The following is a 19,751-nucleotide window of genomic DNA, read 5'->3' as shown; positions in this document are numbered from 1 at the left end:
TCGAACTTAATCGAACGTTCGATTTAGTTCGATTACTCAAAATTTTTTGTGAGAGTTCGATTCTGTTCGATTACCGAACTTAATCGAACCTAATCGCGTGATTACAGTTCGATTCAGTTCGAGTAAGTTCGATTAATCGAACGTTCGATTTGGTTCGATTAGTAACGTCGGGGTTTTTATTTAAGCTTTAAGGCCAAACATTAAAGCGCAGTTAATGGAGCGAGACGCTCGTGGCCCCTGCAGGGTCGTTAATGTTTATTTTGATTGTGTAATGTAACGCAATGAAACTGTACGCTTTTCTTGTCTCGAAAGGACAATGATTACAATGGCCGTTTAGAAACAAATGTTGCAACACTGTCTAGCACAATTATATCATGCATTTTGTGTGGCTAGTCTTTTAAATACCGTAAACACCCGCGTATAAGCCGCACCCGCAGATAAGCCGCACCCTGAGTTTAACAACTCAAATGTTGGAAAAAAGTTTTTCGAAAGTAAATCAAAGAAAATCCAAAGTCGAGTCAAAAATCCAAAGTTGAGTCTTTAGGAAGTCTTCTTCATCGAACGTAAACTTAATGAACATTGAAACAGAAAATACTTCAGTCTTACCCACAATTTGAGCTCTTTAATATAATGAAAACCAACTTTGACATACTATGGGTGATCTTTTTCTGGCATTTGTTGACATGTATTTCTTCATTCAACGCAGTTTTTCCATATATCCTGTAGATTTTTGTGTGACAACAACAAGAACTTGCGTTTGCAGAACGTTCGTAGCTTAGTAACCAGGCATTTGATCGGACGCGAAATATGGGACTAGGGCGAGAACGTAAAGCAAAACAAGATGGCGATGGACGCGTTCGGGTTTCCTGGCTATCATATCGACAAATAAAGAGATTTGGGAGCCATCTATTGGAGATAAACTTGTTGCATGAAGAGAGTTTCGAAATCAGTTCGACAAATTTTCCATCAAAATGCAAAATGAGAAAGAAACAATTGGCCATCTTACTCGTGAATACTCGTGGTATTTTCTCGCTCGTAAAAGTATCAATATTACTGTTAAAGTTATAGGCCATTGTCGACACTGCAAACAGTATAGGAGCTGTCAAACTTGCAAAAGCAATGACCGGTACTCTCTTGAAGTTTTATGTTTTTTTAATTTACATAATTTTCCATAAATTAGCATCAGTTCACGAAAATTTACGGCACCTTTTCCGAATGTTCCCGCAGATAAGCCGCACCCCCGCTTTCGAGCGAAAATTTTTGGAAAAAAGGTGCGGCTTATCTGCGGGTTTTTACGGTATCTCTATTCATGTCTCATTTAAGCCTGCATGAGATCCTTGCTTTCCATGGTACACTATTTGCCATTGGCCTAAATCCAGACAACTGTCTGGCTATAAAAGTTTATAGAATGAACTTTAGCATCATTCGCTAGTTGTATCGCTTGTTACTGTAACCTAGTTCGAAATTTGTAAATCCCACCCTCCCTCCCTTTGGAGGCTTGATTGTTGTTGTAATTAATTGAATAAACTGGGGTTCATCTCTTGCATGACGCTATCGGTTAAGTCTCGCAGCGACTTCCCCAAGCTTCGTTTTCACTATTTTAGTGGCGCTATTTTACGCTCTTATGCCTCTTCTTGTCCGATCCAGCACGTGCCGGCGGAGTCGGCTCGTAGTGCTGGGGAGATAAGTAAGGCTTGACAACTGTCTACACTCTAGCACGATGCTGACCGGAGGTCACCTCGTAGTGCCGTTTAGAGTTAGACTTCTAGGGCGCGTAAGCTTTTGGCCTTGCCGACTTGTCCGATCCAGCGCGGGTTTTACCGCTGGGGAGATAAGTTTGGCTTTTGGTCACGCAACGGAAGTTCGTCTGTCACGCCGATTGCGGAGCGGTGTTCCCCTCCTTTACGCCATATACGGTGTGTTTTTGTGTCTGATTACTTTAAGTATTTGAAATTTAAATTTCGTAGGAACTGTGACATTAATACAGTGGAACCCCGATATAACGATCTTCGATATAACGATATTCCCGATATAACGATGAATATGTTATGTCCCGGCAATAGTAAAATGTATGGGACGGAACCCCGATATAACGATTTCTCGATATAACGATATAATTTTACTGCCCCCTTGGCATATCGTTATATCGGGGTTCCACTGTAGCAATTACTTTTTATAGACAATTTTTAGCATTTTTAAGAATTTTTATTCTATCATTGTAAATAGTTTTATCAAAAAGTTTTACAGACAATTTATTATATTTGTTGTATTTTTTCATCATCTCTGAAAAGCCCCCATGGGGAGGTGACAATAAAATTTTTATTGTATTGTAAGGCGAGAGTTGACTGTATTGCGATATTTAAAAGGCAATCGACAAAGTTTACTATTTTTGACCATGCCACAGGATAAAAGTCCCAAAGTGCTCAGCCGTTGCGACTGACAAATATAGCATTTCCTCTGCGAAGATAAAAAAATGCTTGAACTGAACTGCTGAGAAACTGTTAGTTTATAATAAATTCTTTAAAAGACGATTCAATTCATCCATGACATGTTTGAAGAACAATGCTCAGGATAAACCTTCTACTCATACTTGATGCAAAATAGTTGGTATCTCGAAAAGATCTTTGATTAATTATTAAACTGTTCTAACATAATAGAAATTGTTGGGTGCAATAGTATATGCAGACAGGAGGCAAATGTTTATTGTTGCGATGTTTTACAGATTAAGTGTTACCAGTACTGGCCCTGTGGAGAAGCATATGGTCATGTAAATCATCTTGAGTTTGGTGATTTCAGAATCTACTACCTTCGGGAATTGCGAAATGAATACTTTACCATCAGATCACTGGAACTAGAAAATATGTTGGTAAGCATGAAAGGCATTATTTTTTAAATCATTTTAGTTAAACAGTAGCTGTTCAATACAATGTTTGCCCATCAAGATAGAAACAATTTTTTATTGACTTCACCTAAAAGTCCATTAATGCAGGGGTTTCAAAATGTTTTGAAATCCCTGTTAATGCAAGAGTGATTAAGGTTACTGTATTCCTTCACGGGTGTCCTTAGCCAAAATTTTTTTAATCCTGCTGTTTTAAAATCAGCCACCACAAACTGTAAATCAATACAAAGCTAATAAAATGTACTATCGGATAAAAATTATGTCGCTTCAATTCTACCTAACCACACGAAAAGATTGGCTTGGAAACCCAAAATGACTGGTGTTGCTTCTAGTGAATTTATCGAGTATTGAATTCAGCCACATGAACAAAACTTTTGCTTAAGATCTGTCACAAGGAGTTAATCTTCAAAACCATGCAAGGCTTTAGTGATATATTTCCAATTGGTTGCTTCGAAATTCATCTGTCAATTTTGGGTGTCAAAAATTTACTGATACGTGTAACGTGGAAGGCCATAGCAGACCTATTTTGAAAAATATAAATCCCTCTTGGGAATGTCTTGGGAAATCTTCGGATCAATTTTTGTGGCAATCTGTAAAATTCTCATACCCTATTTAAAATCATTTAAAGAGGAGACACTTGTATAAACAAAGTGTTTTGTCGCTTTAAAAGGTTAACGAACATTTGACTTATTTGCTGCACCATACGTCAACACTGTGGATTTTGGAGTCGCCTACTGGGCATAAACCAGCCAGTAGAAAACCAGGAGATTCCAAATTGAGTCCCAAGAGGCATAGTCACATGTTTGTGGGACATAGAAAGAATATAAGTCTTGTAAGCAGAGGAAAACAGGATGACAAACAGATTTCTTGCCTAATATCTGCAACTTAATTTGTTATGAATTCCACAGCAGCCACCTATGTTGCCCCCAGGAGTGCGGGGAAGTACTTATAACAAGATTTTGGGTAAAAAAAATCTTGCTTTATACACGTGCAGAAACATGCATAAAGGTGGTGATGCAACAGGTTTTCTAGACAAACAAGCATGTTTCACGCTTGAACAAACAAGAGTTATTAGTCGTTCACATGGAGCACGAATTCTCTTGATTTCAACATTTGCATGCTTAAAATTTCCAAGCCTTTCACTATTCTTTCTACTCATTTTAAAACGTTTCCAAAAAGCTTTTAACATGTTTCTTGGCTGCTTTATTGTCTGATATGAAATGTAATTTATATCATGCTCAGAACTGACCTACTAGTGTTCAGAGTAGCCGGCGCAGTATTCAGAATAGCCGGTGAAATGCGCCGGTTGCCGACTTATTTTGACAACCCTGCATGCTTAAGGTCGCGCAGGACCCTTGCTCATTAATAAATTCATTAGCCAAAATTTCTTGACGGAGTGCTATCTTGTATAGCTTTATTTCGCTACATTTTGAACATGGATTTCTCTAACATTTTTCAAGGATATTAAGGAATGATGGAATTACATCATGATTGTCCTTTTACTGAGAGATGACCGTTTTCTGTAATGTTACAGGTTCTTAAAAGTTTAACTGCAGATAATGCGATTTTGTGTCCAAGTTTTCGGCTACTACAGCGCACCGAGTTAAATGATTATATAACCTAGTGATGAATCATAACCTCTTTTGTGTTATGACAAGAACAAAATTTTCGATTTCAAAAACTGCTCGAAGTTATCTGCTTCTAAGAGAGTAAAAATGTGAAATCTAAACTTTAAAACGTGCTATCTTCATTTTGATAACGAAATTTCAAAATTCGCTCTTGTCATAACACAATAGGGTGCGCCAAGTTCATGTTCCTCGCGAATTTACTCCTGAAAACGTGGACACAAAATTGCAGGATTTTTCGCTTCCGAAGGCCTTCTGAGTCAATGTTTACAACCGACGTGTGCTATATTCGCAGCAGTGAATCTAATTATGATAATTCGCTTTGTTTCAGCACACGTTACGCAAAGCTGAGAACAATACCGTGTAATTACTTGTACAAAGAACTTTAAGAAAAACATTGTCATGAATATTTCGTTTGTTGTCGGCTTCAGTCGTCGCAGTTCATGCCTACTCTTTAAATAAATACATACATAATGATCTCAAGGGTCCTGCGCGACCTTAAAGGTAAAAAGTAAAATTATGTGTATTTCGTATTTATTCAGACAGGAGAGAGACGTCCCATTGACCATTTTCATTATTTAACATGGCCAGACTTTGGAGTACCAACATCACCTGCTACTTTTCTGGCTTTTCTGTTTGAAGTGCGCAAGTCAGGGGTCATGTCTGCTGATGCAGGACCTTGTGTTATTCATTGCAGGTATGTTTTTGACTTTTTCCCTATGTGTCATTGTTTTGTATAAAACTACAGCTATGTACGACTGTTTTTTATTAAGGTCATGCCATCGAAATAAAGCTATGATTGAATTGATTTTATCCTTTTTCCTATTTTCCTATTGTAAGGAAACAGATTACATTATAGTAGTCTCTATGCTTCAATTTACCCACAAACTCTCAAATTGTTAAACAGAATGAAATGTGTGCTGTGCTCAGTTCGTAAAGGCAATGCAAACAACGAGATGGAGAAAAAATGGCTATGTGAAAATCGACACATAGCCGGTTTATTAAACTCTGAATATCCAATATGTTGTGAACTCAAACTTTCGTTACAAACATGTATTGCCGTCGAAGGTGAGGGCAATAAACCAATACATAGCAATATAACAACCATAATTACAAGAAAGAGGCAGGAATGGGGAGGAGGAGGGTTGGTGAAAAAGTTTGTGTGTCAACGAAATCAAAAACACGACATCCATTATACGACAACTCTAAATGCGACATTTAGTCGACGACGCCATCTTGAATTCAAAATTTAAATCAGTACCCTCGCTTCCATGTTCCAGCCTCTCTCTGAAAATAATGGCTAAATCGCGCATAAAATTTTATTTGCGGCAAATAAGGTATTTATGCTTCAATTTACCCACAAACTCTCAAATTGTTAAACAGAATGAACAACAATTTTTTTTTTTCCAAGACGGATGACAGCGTAAAAAAGCATTTTTCAACTTGCAATTTATATTTCTGCGATGCAATGTCCTATTACTTTGAAACTTCAGGATATGTTTATTTGGCTCTTAATAAACACACTGGAAAAAGATAACAACGAAATTTCTGTTCATTTGACCTTTAAGCCTAATTTTTTTAATGTGGTTTGAAAGTTTGAAAAAATTAGAGGATTTGTATCAAAGAAAGTTGCTGGTGAGCGAGGATTTCTAACCAGCAACTGAACCTAATGAAATTCTTCATTATAAATTCTAAACCAGGGAATAAAATTATTTGAATATTTCTCATATTTGAATCCCTTTGAAATTACTAAGCAATTACAAGTCATATGTACCCTTAAAAGAGGGCAAATGAATAGCTTAATGCAAAAGGATGCTAAGTGACATTCTGGATAAAAAAAATCGTTTTTTTTTTTTTAACTCGGAAAATTCCGAGTTTTGGTGAGCGGGCCGATTTCACTCCTTCCCTCCTGCCATCGATTCCTGTAAACATTTTAATTGAATTAATTAATTAATATCAAATTAGATGGTACTAGAAAAGAGTTTAATTTGAATGGAATATTCATTTATAAGCCGAGCGGTCATCAACTAACGAAAATTTACAAGCGTTTGTATTTATTCTTGATCATTACCTTTTATTTTAGTGGCGGCTCCTTAAAATCCATTTGGTTTAATGAAGCAACGTTAGCCTGAATGAAGTTTTTATTCGTATTTTCTTCGCTATTTAGGCTGGAACTCATCCTCCATCAGCTCGCACTGGAATATTAAATGTTTTGTCTGCGTATGTGATCGTCTTTTGAACTGACGAGGGCATTCGAAATCCCGCATGTCGTAAACAATTTCCTCGCAATCTCTTCTACAATAATTATTTCTGCCTGAGACTGTTTCTGTTCCTTTCCATCTGTTCCTTTCTTTAAGTTTAGTTAATTTGCAGAATCACTGCTAACGTGACTTTTCAAGACAAGAAGGGTCAAGAAGGAATCGATCTATTTGACTTGTTGCGCGACACCAGACACTGGCCAATCAGAAGCGGTCGTTCACACGCGCTTAATAACCATTGTAACACAATCTGACAGAAATCGGCTACGTGTAATATTTTTGTTCAAAAGCGAAAACTTAAAAATACCACAACTTCTCTGCTAAAAGAAACCACTTCAGAAGAGTTTGATTGGATTGAGGATACTCAACAAATACTGGTAACAGCACATGTTTCGTTTTGGTGACATTTAAAGTTCACCCGCTTGATCTTTTCGCTGGCGAATTGCGACGAACTGAAGATTCACTGAATCATCAGGAATCATCCTGTATTCTCTGGTGATTTTGCAGTTGTTCTGAACTGTCTCTACATCGGCAACAACTTTCAACTTGAAGGTTTCGTTGTTAGAAAACCAGTAGCTTTTGGATGATGATTGATAACTGCTTAATTCTTCAGAAGAATGCGTGATTGTTTGAGATGCGATTCTGAACTCAGGTGAATGTTTTGTCACGCTTGTGTACGGTTCTATAAATAAATTCATTCTTTGTCAGTGATTTGTTGTTTTTCAATTACATAGTTGTGATTTAACGATATGTTGATTCGCTGCACGTGGACTGTTTTATAGCTTGAAGGAAAAATTGGGTCTTGGCTTATAGCTGAGCGATTTGGGTTTATTTTTTGTCAGTATAACTGGTTCCAAAAACTAAAAGTCTAGGGTTTCGGCTAATAGCCAAATAAATACCAGCCGAAATATTGTATTAATGTCAGTTTTCTTGAAATAGACCAAAACTTATTTGTTCTAATGATATCATTATTTTGCCTAACCTTCAAAAAACAAAAAGGAAAAATAAAAAGAAAGAAAACAATTTGCAACCGATGGAAACTCTATCACTTGCCCTTTCGGCCTGCTCTCGATGAGCAGCTAGATGACAATGAAACTAAGTGAAGTGAACTGAATTGTGGAAAGTTAAACATCATTTGTTTTAGCAAATCTCTATTTGTCAGTTTGTTGTTTTCAATTCTTGTTTCATAATAAATTTTCCGAGTTTAGTGGCTCATAGCCACTTTGAATAGTTATTTCCTTCAAACTTGCCTGAATTTTTGTGTGTGGTTTTCAATTTAATAGAGGCTTTCAATCAGATCAGTTGAAAACTCACCTTTTGCATGAATTCCGCTTATTTCCGCTTATTTGACACATATTTGCGCCCGTCTGGTGGTGAAAGGAGATCATTAAGTCTGGAAACCCGCAAGTCACTAGTATAACTCAAAGAAGCGAGTTGTGTTGCTGTCCGAAGATTGCTAAGCCCTTCCAAAACTGGTGGTAAACTTGGCTTTCGAAGGCGCACTGAGCCAGGCGAGGTCTAGAAGCAATTTCTGTTCCAAAAAACGTCATTTTCTCGTAGTTTTGGCCCATTTGCCTCGTGTTGCCGCGTTGAACTTTTGGAAATAAGGAGGTCCTTTTAGACTTATAAAAATTCTCTTAGATTTAGCCCTAAGCGTTCCCGTTTTTCAGCTACTCAGGGATATCCCATAATATTCTTTCATGGATACGCATTGTCACGATAAACAAAGTTCGCCAGGCTTCCCAAGCTCAAAAGTTGTCTTTTTGATGTGTTTTTGAGAGCCCTTCCGGCGGCCGACTCTACATACGTGGTGTATGCGACAGCTTGTGTATATAGAGAAATGTATGGGAAAATCACCGATTCTCTAAAATCGGGTAAATAACTATCTATTTTGAAATAAAGTTTACCTACTTTAAATGTGTCGCTTACCGGCACTTGTGTCTTGTGCCAAATTTGAAGCCATTCCGACGCCATTTAGTTGTTCGAAGTCGTTGTCTCCCCTTTTAGAAGGGGAGACAACGACTTAGAATAACTTCGCTAAATGGCGTCAGAATGGCTTCAAATTCGGCACAAGATACAAGTTAGCGAAACATTTGAGGTTGATACGCTCACTCAGTCAACAGAACAAAACAGAATCGTCAGAAAAAGATACTTTTCACCGAGAAAAGTAACAGTTTGCTTCATTTAGAAAAAAAATAGCCCTAAGCTGCGATCCTTTCCAGAAATAAATGGCCAGAATGTTTAAAAGAACGATCGTAGCTCGCGAGTCAAGATCATTGCGTTACTGCTGGGGCCAAAGCGAAAACATATTATGGATTAACCTTTAGCAGCCTAATTTGTTGACTGAAAACGAAAAGTTGAACATTCAGTGAGTGTGTTTGTGGTTAGAAGCTGGCGAGATAAAAGGACAACGGCGTAAGTCGTTTTTGTTTAAGTATTTCTCGTTTCTTTTGCTGTATATTATTACTTCTTTTACTGTCCAGTTGCTCAAGTTTGTCGATCGGTCAGGTCCAGTGTTTACATAACATTGGTGACACTTAACCCTAACCTTAACACTAGCTGACGCTAACTTTTCTTTACTGTAACTGCAAAGTTTAGTCCTCATCTCTCTTTGGAACTGAAAGGCTATTTGGCTTTGTTTCTTTGTTTTGAAGTGACCATAGTCCTAGTTTTTCTCGAAGACAAGGTGCAAACCAGCAATTTGAATTAGAGGACAGTGTTTCCATTTAATTGAAGACCACACGCAAAAATTCAGGCACGTTTGAAGGAAAAAAACGGGTTTTTTTTATCCAGAATGTCACTTAGCATCCTTTTGCATCAAGCTATTCAAATGTTTAATGGACTGAACACAAATTAGATTTTAGGGTTTTTTTGTTTTGGAATGCCTGCCAATTGACAAAATGTTGTTACAAATTGAACAGGATTATAAAGATTTTTTTTTTTGATTAATCTTTTTTTTTTTCACATCATCTTGGGTGTATTTAAACACAATCTTTCAACACTAAAAGTTCAATATGTTCTTGTGTTTCAAGACAGTTTTTGTGCAGCTTGACATCTATTGGTCTAGACTTTTTGTTCTGAGGGTTGCATGTGATAAGTTTATTGGGAGAATACAAAGAGAATTGTCCCTGGACCCTCTCTTCCTTCATTGGGTGGCAGAGAGAACTGGACTAGATCAGCTTTGGCTTAATAATTCATGTACAACTGTTTGGCTTACTAACATAAATTGACAAAGTAAATGGTTTGAACCCACGAGTATCAGTAGGTTGTATAGCACACAGCGGTCAAACGCAAAAATTGACGTCACATCCGGTCTTTGCCGCCTCGAACTTTTGACTCGAAAGTGGGCAAACTTTTGCAAGAAATTGTTAAAGAAATAGTACGGTGAAAGAACAGTTCAAGCTGGGACACTCAGTGGAGATGAATTATCAAATTTCCAATCCATAAGCGGCGTATAAACCTTAACTTTCCAGGGACGGCGTTAACTTTTGGCTTTAAAGCGAAAGTTTTCGGAAAATTTAAGACTTTGTATGGAAAATTTTGGCGGCAATTACACATGAACTGCGCACGCGCGCTGCGTTTGACCGCTGTGTGGTTGTATAGTGTGATTGTCCGGGTGAGAGTAGTTCTGAGAAGAACTGTTGTTTGTGACTGACGTTTCGACAACCTGAGTGGAAGTCATTCTTCAGCGTCAAGTGAAAAGTCGTTGTCAGTCGATGATGTTATAACTCTGGTCCATTAAAGTTGATTGGTCAGTTTAGCTGAATGTTATTGGCTGTAAGACTTATGTAAAGTTTGTCAAAAGTATTATTGGTCAGTTTCGATCTGTCTATTGTTAGTCAAATGTTCCATCTATTGTTAGTCAAATTAAGTCGTTCTGTTTGTTAATTAAGTTTGTTTGTCGTTTCTGTGTAAATCATGAATAAGTCGTTTCTAAACACCATCAAATTTCATGTTTTCAATTTTCGCAGTAACTTTTCTTTCATGGGTCTTTAAAGGACCCTAGTCAGCCACGCCTTTGTTTTTGTTTACATACGAGAATTTTGGTATTATATTTTTCGCGGAGCTTGTCTAAAGGAAAGAAATCACCGTGAAACTGCTGAAAGTAATTAAACAGACTTCTGGTGCAATAAGATTTCGCTTCGCCATACAGTTTTCATAATTTCGATGGCATCAAAAATGGCGGGGCTGAATAGGATCATTTAAGTTTAACTGATAAATTTCACTCTAAACAAACAAAAGAATGATAGAATAACTAGTCAAAAATAAGCACCGATAATTTTAAAAAGAACTTGTGTCAGTTTAAGACCTCAGTAAAGCAAACGCACAAGGATGGACGAGGGTTTCTTTTCAACATGCAACATGTCCGAATTTAGATGGCAGAGAAAATGGCGGAGGCTGACTAGGATCCTTTAATAATTATTTTGTAAAAGTAAAAATCTTGAAAATAGGTAACAGTAAGGGTAATCTTCTTATGTCATATAGAGATTAATGGCATATAATGTTTTATGTATGGCTTTGAGTGAAAGGTTTGGTTTTCTTATCTATTAAGTGCTGGCATAGGGAGATCAGGAACATTTGTCATGGTGGATTCTGTCCTGACAGAGGTAAGTCACTTTTGGATTAAAAAAAGGTATTGCTTCATAATTTAACTTTTCTTTGAAATTTAACAATCCATATTTACTTTACATTGTTGATGTACATTGCGTTGTTTTATTGGTCTCATTCACAACCCTGAAATGTGATCAATATGGCCACATGGAGAGCAAACTATTTTTATTTGTTTTCATGTTTTCAACTTGAGTTAAACTCAGGAAAGCAAAGCTGTTTTTATTTGTTTTTGTGTTTTCAACTTGAGTTAAACTCAGGAAAGCAAAGCTGTTTTTATTTGTTTTTGTGTTTTCAACTTGAGTTAAACTCAGGAAAGCAAAGCTGTTTTTATTTGTTTTTGTGTTTTCAACTTGAGTTAAAATCAAAACAATTAAGCTACTGACCATTTATTCCTCACAACTCTGACTGACATGAGCCCAAATTTGTGCTTTCTGAAACAAAACGTTTATTTCATGGGTATGTCATTACTTTGGTAACAAAATACCCACCAGTTCCACTGGAAATAAGTAAAAAACTCAGTCTGATTGGTTCTCCCACTGTTTTCTATTTGCTGATTTTTTCTTGATTTTTTTGTTTGAAAAGTACATAAAATGATAACTGTTGGAATGGAATCCTTTAGAGTGTCTACTTAAACAATTTGACTACTTGCCCCTGTTTTCTATGAGCGACAGTCATTCCCGCTGCACCACATTGACTATTCGCTCATAAAAAATTGGGCTTGTAGTCTATTTGTTATTAGCATAACCACACTGACCTACTATTGGTAATCGCGCAATCTGATTGGCTACACAGGTGCCTACTATTGATCCGTAGAAGGCTCTCGGAGCGCGTGCTTAGTCTTCGCTGAATTTTATCGATCAAAACATTCAATAAATCAACTCTAGCTATATTTTGTGTTTAATAGATCGGTCAGTGGGTTATGCTAACACAATTAGACGGCTCGCTCTCGGTTTCTACCGGCTTTTTGATAGTTAGCTATCAGCCGGTAGAAACCTCGAGCTTGCCGTCTAATTGTTAAGTAGTAAGCACCCAATATTTTTGGAGTGGCACATGGAACTTTAAATCTAGTAAGTTTCTCAACAAAACAGTAAACTTGACTTCCACTGATGAAGGGCTAAGCCCAACATGTCTGGAACCATATATTGTTAAATTGGCACTTTATACTCGAACAAGAGAACTTTATTTTACCAAGTGATAGGTAAGTGACATGGCAAGCAGCTAGAACTCTGCAGAAGAGACTGGGTGACCATCAGAAACAAACAACATCTGCAATCTGGGAACACCAGCTCAGGCCCATCCCTGGGGTGGGTACTTGACCTAAGTTTAGGTATAGGGGTGTCGCTGGGGGTTTGAAACCCTGACCCTGTTTAGGGCAATAAAAACTTAAAATGCCTACCCTGTGTAGGACAACACCTCCTATTTTAAGACCATATTTAGGACAAAGGACAACATCAACAGTCATTTGCGCTTTATTGTAATTGCGTCCCGTACGCGATGTTTGACGCATTTAAATGCGAAGACACCGATCCCACCAAATAAAATAATGCTTTTTATTGAAGCGAAAGGGAAAACAATGTAAATACCGTATTTTCTCAAACGCCCTGGACGTTTATTTCAAACTTGGCTTCGTGAACCTGACGTTTATTTGAAGCCGGCGTTTAATCGGGGCCTGGCGTTTATTAACAGACTGCAATTTTCTGCCAATTCTTCAGATTGATTTATTGTTACCGATCTGCGAGACCAAGGGGCAGTTTGTCAAGGCGGGACAATTTTTCTCTTCGTTCTGCCCCGAAAAAGTGTCCCTGGGTATCCAAAGGTGATTATTTTCCAAAGGTGCACTATTACGGATTGGATAGTTTATGTTGCAATCGAGATTTGTGACAAACAGAATATGTTTACTCGTTAGCTTGACCTCAAATAAATGCTGGGACCTTGAACAAATGCCCCCGGCGTTTATACGAGGCTGGCGTTTAATCGAGAAAATACGGTACATGGACGACAGTCTTGCAGCTATACCCTGTCTAGGACAGCTTCAGGCCCTGTTTAGGACATAAGAGCTTGAAATTATATACCCTGTTCAGGGCAGGAGGAGTGGGAGGCGCGGTGGCCTAATGGTTAGCGCGCTTGACTCCGAGTCGAACGGCCCGGGTTCGAGGCCTGGCCGGGGCGCTGCGTTGTGTTCTTGGGCAAGACACTTTACTCTCACAGTGCCTCTCTCCACCCAGGTGTATAAATGGGTACCGGCGAATTTACTGCTGGGGGGTAACCCTGCGATGGACTAGCATCCCATCCAGGGGGGAGTAGCAATACTCCTAGTCGCTTAATGCTACGGAAACCGGGATAAGCTCCGGCTGTATGGGCCTCATGGCTCGGAGACAGACTTTACCTCAGGGCAGGAGGAGTCAAAAACCATACCCTATCCAGCGGCACGTCCCCATATAGGGGAGTTCCCCCCCTGGGGGCCCATCACGAGATTGACTGGGAAGGAGTCAAGGTTCTAGATAAAGAGTGTAGATGTCAAAATCAAAGAGGCCATTCATATCAGATGTCAACACCCAACTCTGAATAAAGACGGGGGCTATCATCTTCTCGCCATTTTTTACCACTTGTTGTCACACGATTAAACGATTTGCATTCATGTGACAATGTGAGCTCCCTTTAATCGCTGATGAAGACTGTGCGAGACAGTTGAAAGCTTCCTTACTGAACATTTTTTAGACCTTCTGACAAGAATTATTTCGTTTGACCTTGCAATTGTTGTACCTTCATCCTCGGAGACCCAGGGGAAGTTAGTGGGGGCGACGTGCAGCTAATCGGGACAACGGGATTTTCGGGCGAAAGTTTACAACATAGAGCGTAACAGCCCCTGGGCACTTTGTCTTACCGAACCAGTTCCAGAAGCGTTTGAACTCCTTCCTCCTGATTGGCCACAAAAATATTTTTGGCAATTGATCCAAAAATTGACTCTTGCAGATTCATCGGCTAGCCTGCTGGTCTTATCTCTTTTTCGAAGTACCTGGACAGCAACATTAGGTCTATTGTATGCCAGTTCTCCTGCTTTCTGTAGTCCTGCTCATGACCCAATGACTTATAGGAAACCAGAAATAGGAAACCAGACATGACGCATCCATGCTTAACTCCTGACTGGACTGTTGTTCTGCGTCCAGGACTGCACAATTTAAATCTGTTGTACATTGTTTTTACCAATATCATTAGCGCTTCTGGGATTCTGTACATTGACTTGATGTTCTGAAGACTTAATCTATGCAGCACTTTCTCTACTAACACTAACTTTTTAGTGCAGAATGCATGAATTGTTGGGGCTGTCGTCCACCAATCCCCTAACATGCTAAGGTGTAAACTTTAAGAGTCACTTAACTAATATCAATTAATTAATTACTCCTTGTGAAGGGGGTGGGGGTCAGGAAAATCTGACTGTACGCCTCAGGCAAAACATGGAGCAAATATATGTTACTTTTGTATGAAGATTTTTTTTAAAAAAAAGAGTTGGCCCTCCCCTGTATTTATTTAATAAAAAAAAACTCCTCCATCTTTAGGTAACTGACAAAAGTGCAACCCTTCCCTCACTACTACATGGTACATTTCCCTGGAAGTGTGTGTGCTGAAACAAAAAACTGGGAACATAAACAATCAGTGTGAGATATTTACATTTTATAGGGAAGAGCGCAGAACTAAATGACTCAGTAGATCAGGCAGCAGGTAGTCAGCAGCAAGAAGCTTAAGAAAGGATACCTAATTCTAGTACTTCTTGTTACAGACAAAAAAGGACACGAGTCCATATTATATAAATGTACATGTAGAGATGTATCCTAGTACCTTAAACAAAACACGAAATTAAACCAAAGTAGGTGAAAAGAAAAACTTAATCTGTTAAAGAAAAATGGAAAGCAACATCACAAAAATTCTGAAAAAGTATGTGACCCTGTCCTTGAATTCCCGTTAAAAAGCTCACAACGAGGTATGACCCTCTCCCCTTTTGGTGCTCACTTTCACTGAAGACCCCCCCCCTGAGGCCCCATCCCTCCCATCCCAAGAAAAAACGTACCTCTCCTTTTGCGTGCTTGCAGTAGAATTCCTGCAGTCTCTGTGGCACCAAGTTAAAACCGCAAATTACATGTAATCGAATTAGTTTTTGAGACTTTCATAGTGCTTTCGTAAGAAAGTACGAATCAGTGAAAGCTAATATCCTAGCTGTGCAGCGCTTAAAAAACCTTTTGAAAGAGACGTTTTTTGATTTGTTTTGTTCTTTACTTTTTGAGAAACGTCTTTCGAGCAGTTAAAACCGCAACTCAATTAAATTATAGTGAAATAATTGGCTTTGTTATTGAAAAGAAAACAACTGCCAGTGATGTCACTGTAAAAAAAAAACCACAATTTTAGTATCATGTTATAGCATTTGCAAGGAAAACAAAAGTATCTTAACGAACAAAAGTATCGTGTTATGGATGCAAAGATAAGCATAAGGAACACCGAGGAACAAGTGATGTTTCATGCTGATCAACCTCTAATTGAAAGTAAAATAAAGTACTTTCAATTGATGGACTCCATTGCATTCTGCACTACCTTTTGAGTCTCTGAGTTTGGATACAAGGCATTGGTTTATAGCTAGTAAGTAAAAATAATCATTAGCCCACAAGGACAAATCACTAGCCCCCCCCCCCCCCCCCATGCTTTTATAGCATTTTTCACTTTGGCTGTTTGGAATGGTCCAATGTCAAATTCTCTGTCACTTTGCCCTCTTTCATATTCATGGGGCTGTATAGACCTTTCAGGTGATTCTTTGTTAAGTACTGCTTCCCGCTCATTTGTTGGTCTTCCTTTTTTAAGCGATGATGTGTGTACGTTATCTCTTTATGCCATTGCACGACCAAGTGGATCTTTTTTTCTGTTTGTCTTTTCCTGCAATTGAGCAGAATTCAAGTTTAACTTAATGAGAAATCGCCGCACAGAACACAAAAGCAAAATACACCTGTGTAGAATGAATTAGAATGGAACACTATAATCTATTAGATTTAAATTCTTCTAATGTGCAGGGCCGCAGTGAACAAGAGACTGCAACTTAAAAGCAAGCTCCTGTGTATTGTATGTGTTTATAGGATGGCACGCTACTAACAATATAACACAATTTTTTTTCAGACAACGTAAGGAAATCTAAAACGAAATTAAAAATTATAAAATTTAAATATTACTGTTGTTCAATTGAGCAAATCTATGAAGAAAATGTATTAATTACTTTGCATATCTTTGGTCTGTGAATTCATATCTACTGTATTTTTTGCTCATGTTGACACACCCCTAAAGTGGTTGCCTATTACATGATAAATGTTTTATATTGGTTGAGTGGGGAGCAAATTACCGTAAAGTTCCGTGTATTAGCCGCACCTTTTTCCTTAAAATCTTAGTCAAAAATCGAGGGTGCGGCTTATCTACGGAAACATCTATGGTTGGAGTTCCCAAAGGCCTAATAAATATTCATAAAAAACTTTTCAAGACACCACTGAATAAACATATAACAACCTGAAAACTTTGTTGTCGTTCACTGCCTTTTCTTTTCTCTGCAAAGCTGTTTGCAGCGACGCCTGCCGGTCACTTCAACGCTTGCCTTTCCGCCGCGTCCGAGAATTACCAACATAATCGCTTAGTACTCACGAGGCAAAAAATGCCCGACCGCTTCGCTTTTCTATTGACCTTCGCAGCAAATGAATCTTTTGGATTATCAAACTCCTATTCTACATGACGTTTTTATACTGTTGCGGGTAGCAGTCTCCAAGAATCTTGAAAACGTGGTTTCTTTATACGAGGGCCAAACCAAAGGAAAATGCCGCCATGTTTGTTTTGTGATGCCCAGACTCCTCTCCACATTTCAAGCTTGGTTACTAAGCATTCATTCGCGTACGAATTTCACAGCTGATTTCATCGAGTGTTTAGACGTGAATTTCTTGAAAAAATGACATCAAGAGAGAATCTCAAGTTTAAGATATTGTGAATTCAAACTAAAAAGAAGGTATGACAAGTGAAATTTTGCTTTCATACGACTTAATTCATATTAAACATAGCAACAACTGCCGTGTCAGTGTTTTGAAACCGTGCTTGTTTGTCGTTGTTTGTTGACCAATAGAACTTCACTTGAACTTCAAACTTTTTTGTCTGTATTTTTTTTCGAAATTTGAGCTTCCAAATCGGGGGTGCGGCTTATCTACGGGTGCGGCTTATACACGGAACTTTACGGTAGAATATAAGTTATCTAATCATTATTTAGCATGTTGCAGTGTTGTTAGAATTATCTTTCTGTTTGTTGACCAGGTTGAACATGTGGGGGACTTAAATCAAATTGACATAAAAGCCATGCTGTTAGAGATACGTCAATACAGAGTGGGTCTAATCCAAACACCAGATCAGCTTCGCTTCACATATTTGGCAATTCTAGAAGGCGTTCGGGTTCTGATGCCAGAAATATATCAGAGAGAAAAGAACCATCACTTTCACTTACAGACCAATTCTGGTAAGTGACTACTCTGCAGATTGCATAATGCTTAGGTTGGTTGCCCCTCTTACTTGTAGCATCAAAGTATGGTTTATATGATTTATTTATTGTGTATGGGTAAACTACCTCTTCTGATCTCAGTTCAATCTTTCAATAAGCTGGAATTTTGTATTATTAATTTTTGTAACAATCAGTTCTTATTAACCAAGAAGGAGGTGTGCATGTGAAAGTCTTTTCTGACATCATGAGTACAGTTGGAAAGCAGTGAGTGAGGTCTGTACTTCTGACAGAGTTCAAGGTTCTCCCGTACAGACTCAAGTCCTAAGTTCAGTTAATGAGAAATTTATTATTATGGTCAACTAATCAAACTTAACTGAATTTGCTGAAAGTCGCTTAATGTAGCTGGTTCCTGCTCACTGCTTTTTGCTTGTGAACGGAGATAAAAATTTAGGCAAGAAAGCTCACTGGCTGGTACGTTTTCGATATTCCTTTAAAATAATTATTGTTTTGAGTGCTTTTGACTTCTCAATTTTGTCTCTAACTGCATGGTGTTTAGATAAATGAGCTGCATCTCAACTTTCTTATGTTTGGTCTTTCTGTTTACCTTTTTTCATTGAGTCTTTTGGTTCTTCCATTTAGTGTTTTATTTGAGGAACCAAGCCATATTTTTGTAGTTCTCTTTTCATTTGTATTTTTCTCGTGACAGCTGATAACTAGATTGGTCTAGATGGGAAAATCTAGACCACGGTCAACATTGATTAGCAAATCAAATTCATGATTTTGGCGGTTTACAGTCTATGTGAAACAAAGCCATATAATAATTTGCCTAGATTGTGTACAGTGTACTAGACAAGTAATGTTGTGGTAAATAAAGGTGACGGGCCTACACAACTCCTACATTCGTGGCATTTGTACATTTGCTGTTATATGTTTAAATTTCGACCTTATTTGCTTTAAACTTTTTTCTGAGGGGCACTGTTTTATTTGGAGGCGTTATGTACTGAATAGAGCCATAAGATTGTGGCCAAGGAGGTGTTTAGAGGTCATTAGTCCGCGCTGTGTGGTTTCCCGTTTGTAGAGTTCAATGACACCTCTAAATCTGTACTCTGCCACATGTTGTGCTAGTTCAGTTTTTTTGGCTAAACTATATTTGCAAGATTTGCTTTAAGCTCTCAAAATGTTTGCCCTGGAAGGACAAGATCTGAACTGCTTGCATTATATTGATGCAGGGCACGGCATTTTAATCAATACTGTTGCAAAACGTATTGTCTTGTCACAGATTTATTTGTGTCCGGCTTCGCCAGAGACTGTTCCAGCTTTACTATGAAAAAGCTGAAAGTTGGTTTCAGAGAGACATTCTGTGTTGTATACTCACCCACAACATAATGCATTTTTCAACAATTTGATTGGTTTCTCACTCAAGGTAAATTATGTGTTATACCATCACTACATATGTTACAAATGAATGTAACACTTTTTGTGAAACAAATACGGTAGACCAAGACCCCTTCTTGAATGTAAGTAGCAGCCATCACTTTTAAGAGACATTTTAACCTCGAAACAATTCTGAGAAAGGCAATGCCTGATTCCCTCTATAGCTTGTGCCTGCAGGGAATCATGATAGTTGTATTCATTGTTGCTAAGTCTTGCGCATGGTTTGATTCCCTTCATCAGGCGCATGCCATAGAGGAATAAAGCATTCAAATTTCATTAATTTGTGTTATTGAATGATGAGCAGTAAAGATTTTGAGCCATCAGCCTTTTTTGTGTTAGACATTATTATTATAAATTACTCTACCATGGCAACCCAGCTTATTATAAATGAACGAAAAAAGATGAATTCCACTCGATTT

General features: G+C 38.1%; 1 protein-coding gene across 2 annotated transcripts in view; it reads left to right on the top strand.

The window, feature by feature from the left end:
- The window catches only part of LOC144650067 (uncharacterized), a 57,919-nt gene that overhangs the window by 23,333 nt on the left and 14,835 nt on the right, over window positions 1-19,751 (top strand). For both annotated transcript variants that reach the window (XM_078509715.1, XM_078509714.1), the window contains exons 6-9: window positions 2,723-2,866; window positions 5,067-5,221; window positions 11,335-11,389; window positions 17,718-17,916. In XM_078509715.1, the coding sequence (XP_078365841.1) occupies window positions 2,723-2,866; window positions 5,067-5,221; window positions 11,335-11,389; window positions 17,718-17,916 (553 nt within the window). The remainder of the gene's footprint in view (window positions 1-2,722; window positions 2,867-5,066; window positions 5,222-11,334; window positions 11,390-17,717; window positions 17,917-19,751) is intronic.

The sequence above is a fragment of the Oculina patagonica genome, chromosome 4, assembly GCF_052425735.1.
Source record: "Oculina patagonica isolate OP01 chromosome 4, crgOcupat, whole genome shotgun sequence".
NCBI lineage: Eukaryota > Metazoa > Cnidaria > Anthozoa > Scleractinia > Oculinidae > Oculina > Oculina patagonica.
Note: the sequence above shows the minus strand (reverse complement) of the source record. Positions and strands in the feature narration are given on the sequence as shown.